Raw genomic sequence first — 20407 nt, 5'->3', positions numbered from 1 at the left:
GGGGACACCGTGTCAAAGTATTTTGTTGGTGGTGTTTGGGGTTTTTTTGTTTGTTTGGTTTTTAAATCAAAGTACTCTGGTTGACTAGTTCACTTTTGTTGGTGTGTGCAGTCTGTTTCAAAGGATCCAGTAGATTTGCTGGGCATGGTATCCATGTATGAAAATCCTACTGATTTTTATCAATGTTTCATTTAAATGGTGCATCTATAAATTAATTTTGTGGTTTGTTCATTGGGGTTTTTTCCCAGTTTTTGTCCCTTTCCTCTGACGGTTTCCTCACCTTCTGGATACCTTTAAAAGCTGATGTTATATCTGCTAGTTTCTAGTCCTGTGGTACAAGACACAACTTGTGATTGTTATACCACATCATACAGATTTTACTCCTTTGAAGGTTACTACAATAAAATCTTATCTTTCATGTGTTGGATCAGGCATGATTAAATATTTGGTTATTTATTTTGGCCGGTCTATCTCCTAGTTTAGTTTGTATGTGCTTTACAAGGGTATTTGATTAATATATATATTTTGAATGTCATAAGTTAAATGATACATTAGAATTACTCAAATAGAGAAAAAATTCTAATTGCTACATTTCAATGTAAATATTGTAATTAAATGCTGTAGAATATATTTGTTCTATGTATTAATTTTAGACTGAAATCTGTAATTCCTGTAATGGAAAAACCCTTTGTTTTTAAAGCATAAGGTGTAGAGCTTTCAGTTTAAAAAAAAAAAAAAGAATAACTACACAACTATTTGCCTATTTCATAAAGATTATGAGATCTGTTTTTTTAAATGGAATAGCCAATTACAATGATCTGATAGGTGTTGTAAAAGTTTTCTGCTTGCCTCATTGAGACAGTATTTTTCTAGTCAGATATTGCTGGGTATCTTGGCATCCCATAGTTTTTCTATGGCTAGTTAGTTTTAAATTCTAGGTATTTTGCCCTTTTCTGCTTTAAAAAAAAAAATCAAAACATATACAAGTTCTAGAAGATGCTAGTTGAGAGTTGAATTTGTTGATAAGAGCATAGCATTAGTCACACATGAGTGTAGACTTGTTTTTGTTAGGTTCATCTCATTAATAGCTATTTTGAAAACATAGTCTGAAAGAGACTTCATAGCAAACTCATTAAAGGCTATTGGGGAAAAAAGCTGAGAAATGAAAAAATTACTGGTGTTCCCCAAGGAGAAGTTACTTTGCACGCATTTATAATATTTGATTAATTTATTGGGCATGCTACACTGCAACTTTATTGTAAATAATACTTGTCCCAAATGGCAAATTATATTCTCACTGCCAATGTTGTTCTCTGTAGGCATTTATGTAACTTCCTCTGTTGTGATGATTTTGCTAAAAATGTCTTGCAGTTTAAAAGAACTTCCCAATAGTTTTCTGCCTGTATAGAAAAGGGTGCTGAGCTATTCTTACTAGACTTCCAGTCACTGGAAGACACATGAGCCATCTTGACCTCCTTCTTTCATATTAGTTTCTCCATCTGAGTCATGCTATCAAAATGAAAGAAAAAAAAAAAGGTGTTGAGTCTGGGTATTTTTAAGATCAACTCAACCTGATATATCACAAGGTTTGATTTTTTTTTTTTTTTTTTTTTTCCCCCCCCTAGGAGGGGGGTATCAATTTCACTCCTCAAAATTGTAGGAAAACCTAGTATAGAAACAAAAGTTGGTAGGTTACTTAGAATAAGGAATAAGTCAACTTTACTATTTTTCACAATTCTTTTTTGTGCTAGAATTTCATATGCTGTATTCAGAAACAATTGCAATAAGAATGTTGCATATAACTGTAACTTGTGCTCTATGAACAGGGTAGCAAAGTGGATTAGAGAGTAGGTCAAAACACTGGAGTGAAAACAGGCTTTTGGATACAATTTTCCATTACTTTTGCATATAGTAGGTTATACAGTTATGTCTTCAAGTGTGGGAGAGTCCTGTGATAGTTTGAAGAGCAGAATGGAACATAATTTTTGCAAAGGCCAATGAAGAAAGGAAACTGTAGTTTTGGAGATGTTGATTGTGGGACAAAGATGATTTTTCTTTCCTGGAAGTGTACCTTTAGCTACTGTATTAACAGAGTGTGAAATTCAGCTTACATCTACATAAATTCAATCAATTTCAGGAGGATATGCTATTAAACGTTACAAAAAAACCCATAGCATTTCACAATGACTTCTGGAGTTTTAGGGTGTTGGGGATTCTTTTTCCCTCTTTGAAATCTGAGCTTGTTCATCACTCAATCTTTTCTTAGAGAACTTTTTCACAAGATTAGTAACTGGTAACAACTACCAGAGGTGTCTGTCTGCATACTCTCTTCCTACATGGATGAGTTTATCGTGAGGCAAGGTGGAACTGTCTATGTGGCCCTCCCCATACTGCTAGTGGCGATTCCTTTGTTGACTTTGCACATGCAAGATAAGCATGACATAAACTGCTATCTATGCAAGCCTTGCCATTTGGGGGACAAAGTGGATCTCCCCAAGTAGTTTCATTTAATCTGGTCATCAACTAATGTTACAACAAGTGGGAAGGCATCATTGTTTGTTCTTTTTCATTTAAAGCAGCATCAGAACATGACTACGTGGAAAAAAAACTTTCAGTGTTCTCTAAAATCTGCTGCCATTTGAGTTTTTTTCTCAACTGCTTAGGAAGATGCCAGCTAAAGTACTACTTAACATGAATACATTAGAGAAAAAGAAATTGGCACTTTCTGTAGAATGCAGCAATTTGCATTCCCTTCTTCTTCTCTGTTTCTGACAGCAATCTGTGTTACATTCTTCAGAGTTTCAATATTTTTTCCCGAGAGAATTTATCTTGCATTTACTGGCACTTCAACCAGAAACTTGTCCATTAAGATTTTTTTTTTTTTAATACCGATTTAACTTTCGCTAACACAATTGCTCTTGTAATCAGACTCATAATTATACTCCCTCATCTGTTTTTAAATTATTGCTTTTAATTCTTTAGCTGGAGCAACTGAGAATTTAGTTAGTTCAATCCCCGTGTAAAACTTCCAACCACAGCACTGCAGCAATATTTGCATTCCTTTATGACATAATAACTTCTTTGGCTACTTGACCGTTTTCTTTCAGCTTACTTCCCTAACTTCAGTCCCTGTAATGTTTCTTTTTGGGTCATCATCAAGTTATTGAAAGAAAACAACACTGATTTATGTAAAGCTTGTACCTTGTGGCAATTTTGTAAATAAAAGTCCTTAAGACAACAATTAATGCAATCAAATTAAAAAGTGGCAGTGTTTAGCGAATTAGAGGTTTTGTTACTCTGAAGGTGCTGTGTCTCTGAATGAAATAACCTGGGGGATTTGAAAATACATAGTCTGAAAAAAATTGTCTTGCGCCTGAAGTTAGCTGGAGAACAACTATAAGCTTTTGCAAAACCAAATTGTTCAGTGGGTAGACTGCATGAAAGTGTTGCTGATTGTTTGCTTCCTCACTGTATGAATTCAGTGTTGACAGATTCAGAATGAAAGGGAACTTTGCATAATCTGTATTTAACTTGTGAAATGCCTTTGTGTATGATATTGGTTCTGTCAGAAGTTTATGTGGATTCTGAAAAGATGATCAGAGAAATGCAAAGGTGAAGAATCTATTGACCTTTGTAATATACAAAGGCATGCAATGTATGGCTCCTTGAGCTGTGTTGCTGAGGCTGAAAGAATATTCTGAGAATTAGCACTGCTTACTTAAGAATATTCTTATTTTGAGGTGGCTGCTGTTGTAAGTGGCAAGATACTGGACTAGATCATTTGGTCTAATTACTTTGATGTTAACCATTCTCATATTCATGTTAATTTTTGGCTGAGTTGTACAGCTTAATTTTGTGCTGCTCGTTTTAGAGGGGCACTTGGGTAGAGAGGAGAAATGTAAGTATTTTTATGAGATTTTAAAGAGAAAGTTGTGATAAAAATATTTGTGAAAAATTCAGTATCTCTTTTTCTTCAGCTCAGTGCTGAAAAAACAGCTTGTGGTCTTATGAAATAGTTTCTCTTTGCTGAAAAGAAAAAGATCTGAGATTCATTCCTGTATCTCTAGTGTAATAGGTAGAAAAAAACACTTGATTAAAAAATTTAAGTCAATAGAGGGGGAAATCTGTTCATCTCTAGTAAGTGTTTTTAGTTACTGCATTAAGAAGATATTAGCGTAAGATTCAGCATCAGATTTGTGCACATCCTTCTATTGCAGAAAGATAAAATTTAAGGTTGCTCTCTCATCTGTTCCAACACGATACATTTACAGTGTGTCAACACAGCAGTAAAGACTTTTACTATGTACAATTGTAAAATAATGCCAGTAGGTAAATGTGAAAAGGATGTTTTGGGAGCAATTTCTAGATTTTGCTTTTTGTAAAATAAACACAACTTTAAGAAATGGTTTTAGGTTTTGGATGACAGTAAAAGAAGTACAGAATGCCAGAACACCGAAGCAACTGTACCGGATCAGAGCAGTAATCTACCTAGCACTATTTCTTTTCTTTGATGGTGATTAGAACCACATGCTCTAAAGGAAAATGCTTATAATGGGCAATTAAAGGATCTGCACATAGCAGGCTTTTTTCCTCTGCCCGCCCTCCCCCAGTTGCCATAAATTACTCGTTGGCCTTTACTCTGACGTGCAAGCCTGACAAAACCTAGAAGGAACAGGAAATGACCTAAGTGTGGTTTTAGCCAGTTTTTTTCATTACGTACATAAGAAGAAAAAAGCCCTCTACTTTCCCTTGATAGACAAAACACCTTTTAGAACCTTTCTGAAACATTTGAATATCTTAAAAAATATTACAAGGAAGATCAGAGCAAACATAACAAGCAATAGGAGAATGAAAAACTTTCTATAGCAGACAAAGTAGAAGCTGACTTGCTGGTATTCCTGGTTGCAAAAGCAGAAGTAGCATGTCTTTTTAAAAACAAACAAAGGAAACAAACACATAAAAAAGAAACAAAAACCCAACCAAAAAAAAGAAATTTTTCCACTTGCAGGGAGTAATATTAACTGTAAGAATAAGCTTGCTGAAGGCTTATTTGAAACTTTAGCATAACAGTGGAGCTTTTTTGCTGTTTTTGTATCTGTGCTGAGGACCAAGTTACTGAAAACAGTAACTAAATGTGTGAAGACTCTGAAGTGACTTGTTAAAGTTTACTTAGGTGTAGCTCTTGTTGAAGATTTGTATTTGTAGGGAAGATCAGAATACTGTGGAGTCTCATGAAAACATTATGGTGGCCAGACACCTGTATGTTCCAGTGTTGTTCTTACGTGTCCAGCCAAGTATGTTGCAGGTACTATTTAATGTACAGAATAGTATTTACTAAGGCAATTAAGTAGAAGCAAGTCTCTTGCCATTGAAAGAAGATTTTAGACTTCTTAAAAAAGTGATGCTAATGTCTTTTATGAAGGAGTTCAGCAGAGTCAACAACAGAGTCTAGGTAGGATAGGGGATATGACAGTTTCCTTCAGTACATGTATTCAAACCTCAGAACCATGAAAGGACACTCAGTTTCTGTTCAAAGATTGTGGCTATCTGCAGACTTCACAAACTATTAGCCATTTTACAACCTTGGATAAATAAATTGTATAGAGTCAGGAAGTGGTAAGTATTAGGATTCCGAAAATATCCTAGCCTTTTCCTGTCCCATTTATTTTCATGGGAAGGTTTAGTGGGTGGAGAAATATCATCATGACTCTAAATGCCTTGAGTATCATATTGAATGCTTTCCCAAGTGCTGTATTTTGTCTTGATTACAATAACCTACTCAAGTGGATGGTGTTTTGGCTTGCAAGATTTCACAACAGAATGTTGTCTGTGTTATCTAAATAATGCTACCTCTACTCTGACAGAGTCATTCTTTGGTTGCATCACTTTTACTGTCATACTGAATACAACTTAACTACTTAATAACATATTGTTTTTCAAAATCTACCTTTTCTACATGGGGGGGGAAATTCTAATAAATAAATAAATAAAACGACTTCTAGGTCGTGTACTGCTGTGTTTGGTTTTGTATCATTAAATTATATAGGTTTAAAAAGTTAACTGATTGTAAGCTGTTACAAAAGACTTATTTAGAAATAAAAGCCATGAATCTAGCATCAATCTTATTTGAAAGGCAGTCATGAAAAAAAATGCATGTGTAATCTAACTTTTTTCATATTTTACAATAAATTAGTTTCTCATCTGGTTGTAGAATTTTGCTTTTGAATGAGGTGATTTTTTTCAGAGTTGATTTCTGAATCAAGTTGCTATGGTGTTGGTTTCATTGTTTAGTTAATTCTATGCTTGGTTGCTATGGAAATACTTATTTACGGAGTTAATGCCTAATGGTGTCAAACAGATGCTACTAGCAACTAGGAATCTTTTATATGTGATCAATGAAAGACTCGGTCAGGAGTAGAAACTCATTTTTGTACTCATTTTTTCTCCATTAAAATTTTGGACTGTGGAATGTGAATGGGTGGTGTCAAATAGGACAAGTTTTCTTAACAAGCATTAAAGCACATGCTGAACCTCCTGAATAGTATCGTCACTGAAACTAAAACTTCCCACTTACCTGGTTTAGGGAATCAAAAAGCAATGTTAACGTTGTGTATGGCCTTAGATGGTGTGCACATTTCAACTTAGGGTATGGAGCATATGGATTAGTTATATTCTAGTTTTAAAATGGATTTTTAGATTTCTAAGCTCTGAAACACTTGTTTGTAGCCATCTATTTTAAATCTCTGCATGACTATTGTCCTTAATATAACTTTGCACAAACACAAGTAATTCTCAAGTAGCTGAAATGATATGATTTTGTTTTTTATAAGTTAAATTATTCTGAAAATATCATTACTTAGTTATTTAGCCAAATATAGTTTGAGCTGAGCATTAAAGTTTTTTAAAAAATGTTTAAAAATGCTTAGTGTACTTTTATAGTAATTTTAGTGGTTTCTAAGTTGAGAAAAGTAAAACCTATAGGCTTTTATTGCACTTAAACCTTTAGAAGTTTAAAATACTCCTCAAACATGACTTTAGCCAACTGGAGCTGTGGCAGTCATGCAAAGAAGATCCAAAGGAACTCCACCCTCCGTGGCATCACCTTGCTTCTGAAAGACACATCTGTTACAGGCCCTGGAAACACTGGCTGCGCTGTGATAGGAAAGATAACTTTCTGTATAGAAAAATCATTAAAAACAAAACAAAAACCCCTGAAGCTCTGCTGGGTTTCATTGACTGTCTTCTCCCATTTCTCATCTGTTTTTAGTTTATTTAGACTATAAGCTTCTCAGAGGAGCACTTCTTTCCTTTTTCTTTGTAAAAATTAATACTGCTTGTTCCTGTTGCTGTTTGAACTATAAGCTGTCTTAGGGAAGGCCGTTATTACTGTTACCTTGTGTATGTTTTTTCACAAATGTTTCTGATGTTGCTGACAGTGTGTGCTTTGCAAAAGTGCCATCCTTAAGTTTTGGTAATTCTGGTTGGTAATTCTTACCAAAGTAATTTGGTAATTTGGGTTGTGATATTCAACAATCTGGGCCTTTGCCTTCCCCGCACCTCCCCACCCCCGCAGTGAACAGGGGGTTTACAAATAGTGTCAGGCAAGTTGATTCTAAAATTCTTGTGTTCAAATTGCATGGCAATTCCTCTGGAGTATGTGGAAATACTGTTTTCATTTTTGAGAAAATATAAACAAAGGGTAATAGCTGATGCCTACCGTCAATTTTCCTTTGTATTTCCAGTAAGTGATATGTATTTAAAATCTCCTTAAATTTGACTAAACATCCATAGAACTGAATATAGTGTTCATTCTTCAGAATAGCAACTCTGTGGAGAATCTGTTGAGCTTTAGCCTTTAAAAAAATGTATTTCCACTGATGTAAATTCCGTCTGTTAATACTCTTAGCCTGTTTTGAGTGACATGTTTCAGTTTGACCTAAGCCCATCACTGGCTGATGGCGACCATTGGAAAAGGTCACTTCTACTTAAAGGGTTTTTGTAAGCTGGCTTGTCTTCTTTTAACTGCGTTGAAATTTATTTCATAGGCTAAATAGATTCCATTATTATAGTTAAATATAATACAGTCCTTGACTGTTAAAGAACAAGGCATGGTACTGTGTTACGCGTGTGTTTTTGTTTTGGTTTTTATTAACTGTCTTTCAAAAACCTGATCAGCTTGACAAGCAATTATATAAAACCAGGAAAGTGTGATCACTGCTCTTTGGATGGTCTGGGAGACTCTGGGGTTAAAGGCTGATATGAGAACTTCTCTTCCAAGCTGACTGGTAATTTGGTAAATATGGTTATGGGGGGAGGGCTATACATTTCTCACCTTTCAGAAGTTCATCTGCAATATCAGAGCCCACTGCAGTTTTATTTTCAGAGGAGCTTCAGAGGAGCTCCCAGATGTGTGATTGTTGTGATGTTGGCACTGACAATGGATGCTCAAAAGCCAAAGTGTGTGAGTTGCTAAGCAGAGGTTTAAGCTGTAGCTTGGAACTTTTATGACTCAAGTCCCTCCTAGACCAGGTGTTTCTTGTTGGAGGAGGTGAGGAAGAATGTTATGTGCAATGGATTACAAAATCCTAGTATTACAGAGTACAGATCTTTCTGCAACAAGTCTTATGGTTGCAAAATCAAAAATTGCTGAGGCTCTGCCTAAGACATATTTTAAGGTCTGTTCACATTAAGTCAAACTAAACTGTATCCTTTTTACTCCTGTTGTAAGACTAATGCAACTCTGGGAATACTTTGTAACTTTTGTTGATGATCCACAGTAATTAATTAAAGCTTTGACTGCCAAACTCTCAACAAAAATAGTGCCAAAAATGCTGCTTTTTTAGTATTCCAAATTTAACTTGCAAGGCATGGAGATAGGCTAATTAAACTGAGTCTGGTAGGTAGTAAGAAACAAAGTACAGTTTCCTTACAGGTAGTTTCTGAATAGAATGGTAACGAGTAAATTCTTTTAAACATAGAAGTTTTTGTACAGAAGCAAAACTTATCAGCTCTTAACCTTTAAAACTGTCACACACACACACACACCCCCTTGTCCCTCAAATCATTTCAATTCTACAGAAGGTCTGTTAAGAAATATGCTGCTGGTTTCTGTTCCTTTCTCCCGAAATTCTCTTTGTGGGTGAGGCTCTCTGGATTTGAGTGCCATCTTGTGGTGTGTAAAAGGTAATAACCCCCCTTTCATTATTAACCTGTAAGGATTCGATTAGTATAGAGATGTACCGAGTTGTATTTACCATAGAAAAATATTCATTGTATAGTGATCTGCATTTTTTCCATTGTGCTTAGTAGAAGAGATTGGTACTTTGTGCCCAAAATTTTAATCAGCTCATTTTAATTACTTCAGTATGTGGCACATGGAATGAGCCCTGAAAATTTTACAGCTAATATAGACTGTGGTAGCCTGCTAGCTGTGTTAATATACTATACCTGTCTTCTCTCAGGAGACATGACTTCTAATTAACGGTGATGTATAGTGCATTAAAAAAATAATCTGTTGGCAACATACAGGTAAACTTGTTCTGTTTATTTCAAAACTGTTTTAATTTCTTTGCTGTAAGATTAGTGTCCATGGGGAAGCTTAAATCTTCTGATTTAAAGGACAACAGAAAATTTTCAATCATGAATCCAAGCTGTGAATTTTTTTCATTTGAATAAAATTGTGTATAAATTGGTGCCCTGCCATTTCAAATATCAAACCATTATTTGCATTGGAAGTAGATTTTGCATGAGCTGTGCACATTATTTTACCTTGTGTGTACTGGGTGAGTATGGGGCACAGAATATAGAAGTAACACTTTCCAATGAATATTTTCTGCCTCTACAACTCTGAGCCTATTTCTTTACTATAGCAGGGCTAAAGCTAAAAGGAAGAGTTTGAGCTTTTTTAATTGTATAGATTGACCCCCAAAATTATAACAGTATAGCTTATGTGAGTGCACGTGTGTGTACATACATGTACACAAAAGCTCCCAACTGCTTAAAGGATAAATAAAGGAGGTTGCATCAGTAAAAGCAGTTGCAGTTAAAGGTTTGGTACAGAAATGTTCTGGAGTTAACAAGAGCATAGGTATTTTATTTAAGATCTCATTTATGACAAATAAATAAAATTAGCTAACATACCACATATTTAAAAGAAAAATAAAATATTAGAAGAGCTGGGGGAAGGGAAACCTCTTTTGTGTCCCCTAATGGAGGCTGCAAGATTGTAAGCAAGCTGATGTAAATTCGTGGACCATTAGTATCAAATGTTGTTCATACAACTAACAACTCATGCAGACATCTAATCTTTGTTGCTGGTTGAGCCAAAATTCAGTGAGGCAGATTAATGCAGTCTCTGTGCCCGAGCTTAGGAGGACAAAATGAAACCAAAAGACTTACCTATGTTTGATACAGTAAATGAATGTCAACCAGGAACGAGAAACCTGAGAATGAAGAAAAACAAAAAAACCCAACCTGCCCAGACAGACTACTCATTCTAGTTTGTTATGGAAGAAAAACCCCTTCATCTTTGCAATGATCATGCTAAAACCAAATGCATCATACAAAATGGGTATGGCCAGATAATGTTGGTCATTATCTTAATGCTTTTCACTGACAGGCTAACAGTCACCTCATATGCTTAGTTTTTGGGTTTTTGTATTTTTTTTTTTAAAAAGGAGATGGTAGCTAGATTAATTACTTAAAACCTAAAAAACTCAAATTCTTAAATTTTTAATTCTTGATTTAGATCTGCTTGCTTTACACAATATGACTTTCTAATACAGCATAACTTACTCCCAGTTCAAGCACATGCTCAAGGATAGATCTCTTCACTTTTGATAGCAAGTGGATGTCATAACTATTAACTTTAAACATGGTTTAATGGTATCTCTATGAAGATAACAGAAGAGAAGAAGAACCTTTAAGTGCCGCCCTTACCTGGGTACTGCTGACATGTCAGCCTGTGTTTCTTTATTGACACTTTCTGCACCTTCTGCTGGGCAAGTGCCAGCCTGGAACATTGTGTTTTCTCCATGAAAGAGTTGTTGGACTTAGAGGAACAAAACCAAACATAGTTGTCACCTATAAAAATAAGTAGAAAAAGCTTACAGGACTGCAGAATATGAACTACCAGGTGGGGTACTGGCACTTGATTTGTGCTCAGTAGCTATGGAGAAGAGGAAAAAAAGGCTTATCTTTATATTTAATTTGTGAATGCATGTTGTGCAAATGAATTCATTTATCAGAGAATAGTTAGAACCTGTCAAGAAGTCACGAAGACTGAACACTTTTGAAACCAGACAGACATCTGAATTTCATTTCTTGTATGTTGTTTTTATTTTTTGTCAGTATAGAAGAAAAATTAAGTGAGTGCTGTTGACGTACTTGAAGCTGATAGTATCTTCAGATTGTGTTGCTGACGTTCTTTTGTGGGTTTGGTGGGTTTTGTGAAGTTATTCAGAACACGTAGATTGTAACCATATTCAAGTAAAACCTAACAAAAACTCCTGCAAAAAAATGCTTTTAAAATTAGCGATTTTTAACATGAGATATTGGGGAGCTTTTTGCCTTTTTAAAAAATAAATTATGTTAACGTAGTGCTTTCTGCACTGTATTGACAAAATTGCTACTGTTTGAATGGTTCTGGAAAGAAAGAAATTATAAAATATATTGGAGGTTTAAGGATAGATTTGCTTTTATAAGTTGAAGTGAGTAGAAACAGCAAAACACTGTCACCACCTAATTTAGTGTACATGTTAATTGATTCATAAAATCCAGAAATATTGAAATAAGACCATGTAATTGTTCTGTCGTCAAGATATCTCTGTTGTGTGCAATTTCTTTGAACTCTTCTTTAGGACTTTTACTGGGGTACCATTAACTGAGAAAATGGTCTGTTATATATAAAAAGATGAAGGGAGAAGCTTTTTATATTACATCATATAATCGAGATTTATTCCATTGTTGTTTTTCAGTATTAGCATATCACTTATTACTCTTTTTTTTTTTTTTCTTTACAGATGATACTTTGGGATTGGGATTTGAAGCAATGGTACAAGCCCTATTACCAGGTCAGTATATTGTGAATCTAATTATTCTTTTGTGAAATGTGATTGAGTAAAGAGTTTACTGTAAACTGTCAGATTTCAATTTTTCTGTTGATGTTTTATTTACCTAAGTTGTCCTAGTACATTCTAGCTCTATGCAGCAGATGCTTGGTATTTAGCTGTTCTGACCAAGCTGACACGGATCTACTTTCTGTGGTGTATATGAGAACAGTCTCAAACCTAGCTAAGATGGCAGTGGGGTTTTTTAAATATCCAGTAGCATAAGGTTAGGGAGTGATTCCCCAGCAATGTCACCAAACTCAGGTCTACCAGGTTGTCATGGTTTACGCCAGTCAGCAACTAAGCACCACGCAGCTGTTCACTCACTCTCCCCCCACCCAGTGGGATGGAGGAGAAAATTGGGAAAAGAAGTAAAACTTGTGGGTTGAGATAAGAATGGTTTAATAGAACAGAAAAGAAGAAACTAATAATGATAATGATAACACTAATAAAATGACAACAGCAATAATAAAAGGATTGGACTGTACAAATGATGTGCAGTGCAATTGCGCCCACCGATCGACACCCAGTTAGTCCCTGAGCGGCGATCCCCCGCCCCCACTCCCCCCAGTTTATACACTGGATGTGATGTCACATGGTATGGAATACCCTGTTGGCCAGTTTGAGTCAGCTGCCCTGGCTGTGTCCTGTGCCAACTTCTTGTGCCCCTCCAGCTTTCTCGCTGGCTGGGCATGACAAGCTGAAAAATCCTTGACTTTAGACTAAACACTACTGAGCAACAACTGCAAACATCAGTGTTATCAACATTTTTCACATACTGAACTCAAAACATAGCACTGTACCAGCTACTAGGAAGACAATTAACTCTATCCCAGCTGAAACCAGGACACAGGTTCTCACCTTTTTTCTTGATTGCTTGTTTCTCCCCCTTTCTCTTGTATCAGCAGTGGTATCTAATCAGCTATTGCTGATTAGATGTTCCTGTTCCGAGAATTATGCCGAATAAAAACTAATAACTTTTTTGACAGAATTGTTAGGATTTGGTTCAGTAGAATCAGGGTTAATAAAAGCAATGAGGCTGTGGAAATTGCACCTCTAAAAGGGGCTTATAACAGTTTGGCCACCAAAATTTCTGTTGATGTTATTGGAAGAGATAGAATACTAAGTTTAATTCTGAGACAAAGTAATGAAAAACTGAGACAAAAAAATAGGCACGACGTCTTTATTTTAAATAGAGAAAAATAAACTGAAAGCTAATGTTGAATTCTGAAATATTTTTTATTGTGTGAAAAAAACCAGCAAAAATTGGTGTCTGAACATGTCTATATGTATATATTTTCTTTAAAAAAAAGAAAAATACACAGCATTGATTTTTTTAAAATTTCTTTTTTAAACTTGCAATGGATAAGATGCTTATTTAAAACTTAGAATACTGTGAAACATTTTGACATGTTAATAGTTTGCAACATTTCCATCTATTCTAGAATGCTGGCAGTGGAAATGGAGTTGATCTCTCAGTACTAAATGAGACTCGGAGCATGCTAACAGACCTCCTGACTGACCCATCCCTTCCACCACAAGTGATTTCTTCCCTTCGAAGCATTAATAGTTTGATTGGTGCTTTCTCAGGCACATGCAGGCCAAAGGCTAGTCCGTTCACACCATTTCCTGGTTTCTTCTCCCGTCCTGAAGTAGAGGATCCTGCTGAAAAAGGAGATCGAAAACTGCTCAAGGTCAAATGACTTTAATTTTCATTCATGTGTGTGTTGCAATTTAAAAAAAAATTATCAAGGAAAATTCATCTGGAAAGAATGCTCCTGTATGGATAGTGGCTTCCTTACTGAGTACCTGTGAACTATGTTTAAGGTCAAAAGAGAGCAGCTGTGAAAACATACTGAATGAAATGTAGATATGTACCAAAATGCAAATCGAAGTGGTTGATGGATAGACAGGTAAAAGCACTGGTCTGCACTCTGAACACATGATTCCTTGAAATAAACGCAGGATTAAAAAAACTAAAAGCAAATATAAAATGAAGGTGTTATATTCTCATAATATGGCACAAACAGGGTTGTTCTTAATTCTCCCACATTCTTGATCTAATAATTACTGTCAGTGTGGCTTTTTCATTGACTTTTTTTCCCAAAGAAATTTTCTCTTGTGAAGTTCAAACTAGCCATCAGACAGAAGCAAATCAGCTATGTAAAAGGAAAAAATCTCTTCCTTCTATGCAGCACATCACGTTGTGGGACCAGTGTGTAAATCTACCATCACTTCTCTGATATCTAGGGTAAATAAGTGAAAGCAACAATGTTGTTGTGATATGACATATTAAGGAACATGGTGGAAAAACATTCAAATATAGAAACTCAGCTGCAGTGCACCAGAGCTAATAATTTTAGGGCAGCCCAGTATTGACAGCTTGAGGCTATTTATTGTGGAGGCTGGTCTGGGACGTCCCTGCCCTGCAGTTGCTTCCATATCCAGGCAGTGGGCAGCTTGGCCCAAATAGGTCAATTTGTTGGCTTAGTATTTTGGAGCCAGATAAACTGTCCTGAGCCAGATTCAGCCTGGGAAATGTCTGCTGGGATGTCAAGACAAATGCTTTTGGGGAAGAGCTCAGTGTCTGCAGATTACTCTGTGGAAGATCCTGCAGGATCATTGCAGTATGAAATTCCTTGGAATGTCACATGGATATCTGCAGAAATCAGTTGGGTAGGGATCATGATCATTCAGCGTATGTTTTTCTTTGCACATTTTTTTGAAAACAGCTAAGGATTGGTATACCAATGTGAAAAATATAATTTATGTGAACTTGAAAATGTAACTTAGTCAGAATTGTTTGAAATGAAAAAATATTCATTGCTGAAGACTGGTTATCAAGATTATGTAAGATTGAAAGATTATGGTTTTTTTTCACAGCTATTCTCATTTTCTCCTTCTTAAAAGTAACTCTTCCTTTAAGTTCGGGTTTTTTCTGTGTATTAATTTACCCGGTGGATAAAATAGTGCTTGTCACTATCATTCAATGAATGTTTGACTTTGGTATATGTTTAGGGGTAAACCAAAAGATGTACCACTATGTATGTTACTGTAAGAAAGAAAACGATATATTTTTCTTTCAAAAAACAGGTAAGTCAGCACAAACTCCAGATTATGACACACCAAAGAAAATCATAAGAAAGTATTCAAAATGTGATCTTGCAGATTATATTGAAAGGTTCTCTTCTCTCTTTCCCTGACTTGGAATATGAAAGGTCTCCTCTGTATATCAAACAAGTTGTTTCTTTCCTGAGGATTATGTACATCTTTATTTCTCTTCCCTGACTGGCTTCCAAAGTACTTTCAGTTATAATTTTTTTCACTTCTGATGGGGAACTGCCTGTTCTTTTTGGTAGAAAAACAAAAAAAAACAAGGAAAAGAAAGAAGCTGAAACTGGGCTTCAGACCTTGGGCTAGCAATAACTGGTTATCTAATACGAACTCTTCACTCTGAGTTTCTTGGTAGTCGACAGCTTGGAAAGTGTAAACTGCCCAGTTACTGATCAGTCTCTTTAAATTCCTAAAAAAGAAAAAGGAAATCTTAGACAAAAAACATCTCAGGGCTGCTCTGCAATAGAAAGACTTTTCACTCCATCGTCACAGAACTGTCCCCAGATTTCCTAGCATATGATAGTAGACTCCTTGCCAGATTGGTGGATTTCTGGTGTTATCGACAGTCATGATTTTAACAGTTTTCACACTTCAGGCAAGTAAAAGTTGTCTAGGCAAGCGCTTGAGTACCCACATCCCTTGTCTTCTGCCCTTGTTATTGCTGGTAACTGAAAGTCTTTTCATAATAACTTTGATTTCTGGCGTGGTCTAAATTTTGTTTCCAGAGCAACTTTTCCCCTTTGTATAGTGATTACCAGTGACTTTGCTAGCATAGGGTGATCTGGAGTTCCTTAGTCCTTTGCTACCCATGTTTTGTTTATTCTCTACTTCTTTATCTAGCAGGGGAGAGTTCTGGAGATTTGTCATATCCCCAGTGTTCCCTTGTTCTTAGAGTAGCCAGGAAGAAGAAAAAGTAAGTGCAGTAGCTGGGGCTTTCTTTCCATACTGTGCTAGCAATGTATTTGTTTCACTGAGTGGACCTTTCTCCTCCAATGTTGGGGATTTTCAGCATGTTCCCCATGTTGCAGAGAGCATGCAAGTTAGATTGATGTGGTCCACTGACAGAGAAGTCCATTCTAGCCTGAGAGCACTACCACTGTATGATTGCACACGGAATATGCTCCTCCAGTTCTCTTTCTGGTAGGGCTGGTTAAGGACTGCTGCATGTTTCTGTGGGTGATGTGGTGGTCTTATTCTGCCTGTCCAGTTCCACCTTTCTGGCTGTGACTACCGCTTTGCAGCAAAGCAAACAGAGTCAAGGTATATCCCATATCAAGGACTCAAAGCAGTCTGATTTTTCAGTATAAGAGATTATACTCTTTTGTGTCAATGCTGTTTCATTTTTTTGAAATATGTAATAGCTTTGTGAGTTAAATATGATCTTTGACCACCCGATAAAGCTTAAAATTGCAAAGTCATTATTTCTGCCAGACTTTTGAAGTGGTAGCATCCAGGGTTCACCTGGCCTCATACATGACCCTGCAGACCTTACTCAATACTGCAAATACTGCTTTGGATTTTTTGTTTTAAACATTTTTTCCTGGCATCCTTTTTACTTTGCAAGGTCTGATTACACACATCTGTATTATGCAGAAGAATCTTCACTCCTCACCCACCCCCTCCCTCCACTGAATGACCGAATCTAGGTATGAGTTAACAAGTGGATTGTGGACTGAATGCAGAGAGAGATATTTTTATTTTTAATTTGTTTAAAATACAGTGTATAGGTTATCCATCCAATGGATGCAGATATGCCAGAGCTGGCTTTGCAGTTTTGGTTCAGTGATCCTATCCTTTCTATTAGTTAGGTTCTACTAGCTGCTGTGTAAACATGCATACACTTTCCGGGGGTATTTCAGTAAGGCAGAGCTAATAAGTCCTGAGTTATTTCCATACAGGTCTGTTTGAGTGCTGTTGCCCTGCTTTGTGGAGGGCTTTGCATTGAAGTACAATGGTGATTCCCAGGGTTTGGGCTGCAGCATGCCTAAACTAACACAGCTTCCAGGCTGGGAGTGGTGAAGTGCCCAGGAGCTTCCCGGGTGCTGTGGGGCTGGTATGGAAGCAGAGAGGGAGTCTTGACGGACCAGAACTGACCTGTGCATTGTGCATCACCCATTCCATATGTTCCACAATACTCGCACTGTCAATATTTAGCATCTGAGTTACTGAAATCTCAGGCTATTCTGAGAGCTGGAGAGCTGATGGTGTAGTTGTATGATAAGGCTGTGCAGGAAAAGAGTCCATAATCCTACAGCAACTGACTGTCTCTAAAAGATCTCAATTTTTAAAAGCTCTGAAGAGTAATTGTTGGACCACATGGATTTCAGAGTACAAGTATCTTTACAAATTTTAATTTGGGGAAAGAAAAGAAGAGATATGAAAAATAATTATTCCTGGTAAGCAAAATAATTTGATTGCATCTTTTTTATTTTCTTGAGCAATAAGAGTGAATATAAGATGCCATACTTACTATTTCACTATAAAAAATTAACAATAAATAGTCTTCACAAACAAGAAATAAAATTTGAATGTCTGTTTTTAATTATATAGACTGTAACCATGGTTAAATTACTCAACAGGGATTAAATAGCAGGAATAGCCTGCCAACACCACAGCTGAGACGATCTTCAGGAGTTTCTGGCATTCCACCTGTAGAATCAACATCTTCTAGATGGGAACGGAGTAACAGCAAGAGATCTCATCAGGAATATAACACATCAAGGTAAGCACTGAACCACATTTTAAGTGTAATAATAAATGTAGCCTTTCTAAAATGTTCATGTCTGTAATTTTGGAACTTGGCAGCAGAAGTATTTAATGTAAAATCTTGTGAATTAAGTCTCCAAATTCTGCCAGTATAAACTGGAAAATGTTTCAAGTTAATTATATACTATACTTTGTAACTCTGTGTGATCTCAAGTAGAAATCAGGTCATTCTGAGGTTGAATGGCATGCTCTGTCATAATAAGTAGGCCTGCATATCAGTTGTAGTAGGAAATGAAAAAAAAAAAAAAAGTCCAACATACATGATTGCAAAACAAACTAGTTTAACCTCTAAACCTTTACTGACTTCCTCCTTCTCCTTATTACTTAAAATATATATCACTTTCCAACTTCCACATACCCCAAAATTTGTTTTCTAATTAAAAAGATTATATAACTTTCTTGCATTTGATAGCCACTGTTGTGTGTATTGCAACATTTATTATCCCTATGGTCATCAAGTAATCAGTAAGGTAGATTAAGGAAGTCATCTCTTTACCTGTTAGTCAATATGGAGCAAATGAAGCTTTTATTTCCAGAATTAAGATTACATTTTGAATTAGGATTAAAATAAATGTACTTTTTTTTCTTTTTGTTTAACATTGTATATGAGTGAAACTTCACACATGTACTTTTATTTAAATGTGTAGAAGTGTATGGCTTTGCTCAATAACTTGTAAGAAAAGTACAACAGATGTTTGAAATTGTGTTGCAGCTTCAATCCCTAAAAATGTGTGTGGTTTTGCGCCTTTTTTTTTTTTTTTTTTTAATAGTTGGTATCTCTTAAGATTTTAATGGTTTTCTATAGGTCATAGGGAAAGTATGATAGATGCATTCTTTTTAAAGAAAACATGAGTTATGCTTATAACTGATAATTACTAGTGGTGGATGAAAGTTTATATACACCTATCCAAGAATTTATTTATCAATATTATATTTAATTTTAAAGTGAACCATTTAAATAATTTGATTTTCCCCTCGAATAAAATATGCTCTTCAAGTTTTTGCATAGCAAAACTTAATTGTGGTTTGCGTATAAAATATAATTGAAGATGCTAGTAGTGGCAGTAGTAATAGTTTAAAGATTGTATTTTCATGCTGATTTGGTTATCAGCGTTTGAAAGAATCTCCCCAGTTATATCCACCAGCAATAACCAAAGACCAGAGAACTTGCTTTAAACTTACAAATCGTGGGACCTAAGTTTGAAGCTCAGCACTTCTGGTGCAGACACAGTGTACATTTACAGAGGGTTTCCTTACAGCTCCTACCAACCAAAGAACCTACTGAAGCTCACCCAATTAAAAGCAGCAATACAGAAAATGCTTTTGCTCATACTCCATCACTTTTAAATTATCTCTTGACCCTGATGACTAGCACTCCTAGTTAGTCATGTTCCCCTGCCCTGCTCCTGTCCACCCCCATACAGCCCTAGAATATGTGTTCACTTTTTTGTGGTTTGTGTCCTGGCCTTCAGAGTTCTTGCCAACACTTACACTGTCCCTGTCTCCTTACATCTTCCAGTGATCGTTCTTATCAGGTTCCCTTTAACTTCTAACACATAATCATCTCAAAATCCCCCACGGGTGCTTACCTTACAGATAAGGTTAGATGACGTAGCTGAACTGGCATAGCTGTTCCTGCTGCCAAAAGAGGCAGTCCTGCATTCCTAGAGTACTTTGTGCCATTGGCTCTGGCTCTTGAGTCAGCCCCTTAACTTGTCAGAAAAATAACAGCAATAAAAAAAGACAGTTTTTCCTGCCTTGGGGAGCTGATTCAGCCCAATGAAAGACCCAGTGAATGTTAGAAGAGAAGAAGGAGGAGCAGGCTAATAGTAAAAAAGGAGAGTGAAACAGCAAACTGTTTGCTAGGAGGAAAGCTTATCAAAAATCAAAATATTATTTTACATACAATGACTGCTTTCAACTGGATTCTATCTGAGTTGAGAAAGATAAGATATTACATAGTGGTGTAATAAATTAATATTGCTACAAAATTTGATTTAATGTTCCAGAATTTTTTTCTATCCGTCCAGACAGTGTTCAAAAGCAACTCTTGAGAGCTGCTGTTCTATTTGCATGCAAATTCTTGATTTGGTTTTTCAGACAAACACGAGTTCAAGATGAACTGACTTTGCTTAATATATAGTCTTCCTACACTAAATACTGTTGCAGCGTTTGTCTGTGCTTTAAAAGAATACATGTAAGCTATGATAGCTGAACAGTGTACAAATAGTGAAAAGTTCAATCTATCCTAGTTGTCAACCCAAACATTTTTTAAAGTTGATTAACATGTCAGCATCAGACTTCACAAGAATAAATCTGTGTTTATTCTTTAACTCATTTTTTATATTTATATATTTAAACAAATTATGGGAGATCAAGTATTATTTCTGTATTTGACATTTGGTTGAAATCTGATTAAA

The 20407-nt window shown here is 35.9% G+C and overlaps 1 protein-coding gene across 4 annotated transcripts in view; it reads left to right on the top strand.

Annotated features, from left to right (window-relative positions):
• Positions 1-20407, top strand: part of PDE3B (phosphodiesterase 3B) — a 93058-nt gene that overhangs the window by 54928 nt on the left and 17723 nt on the right. For 3 of the 4 annotated variants that reach the window (XM_069803766.1, XM_069803765.1, XM_069803768.1), the window contains exons 2-4: positions 12021-12071; positions 13553-13801; positions 17801-17943. In XM_069803766.1, the coding sequence (XP_069659867.1) occupies positions 12021-12071; positions 13553-13801; positions 17801-17943 (443 nt within the window). The remainder of the gene's footprint in view (positions 1-12020; positions 12072-13552; positions 13802-17800; positions 17944-20407) is intronic. The other variant, XM_069803767.1, reaches the window with a different exon arrangement.

Source organism: Haliaeetus albicilla, chromosome 16, assembly GCF_947461875.1.
Source record: "Haliaeetus albicilla chromosome 16, bHalAlb1.1, whole genome shotgun sequence".
NCBI lineage: Eukaryota > Metazoa > Chordata > Aves > Accipitriformes > Accipitridae > Haliaeetus > Haliaeetus albicilla.
The sequence above is the reverse complement of the archived record's forward strand: the minus strand, read 5'-3'. Positions and strand labels throughout refer to the sequence as shown.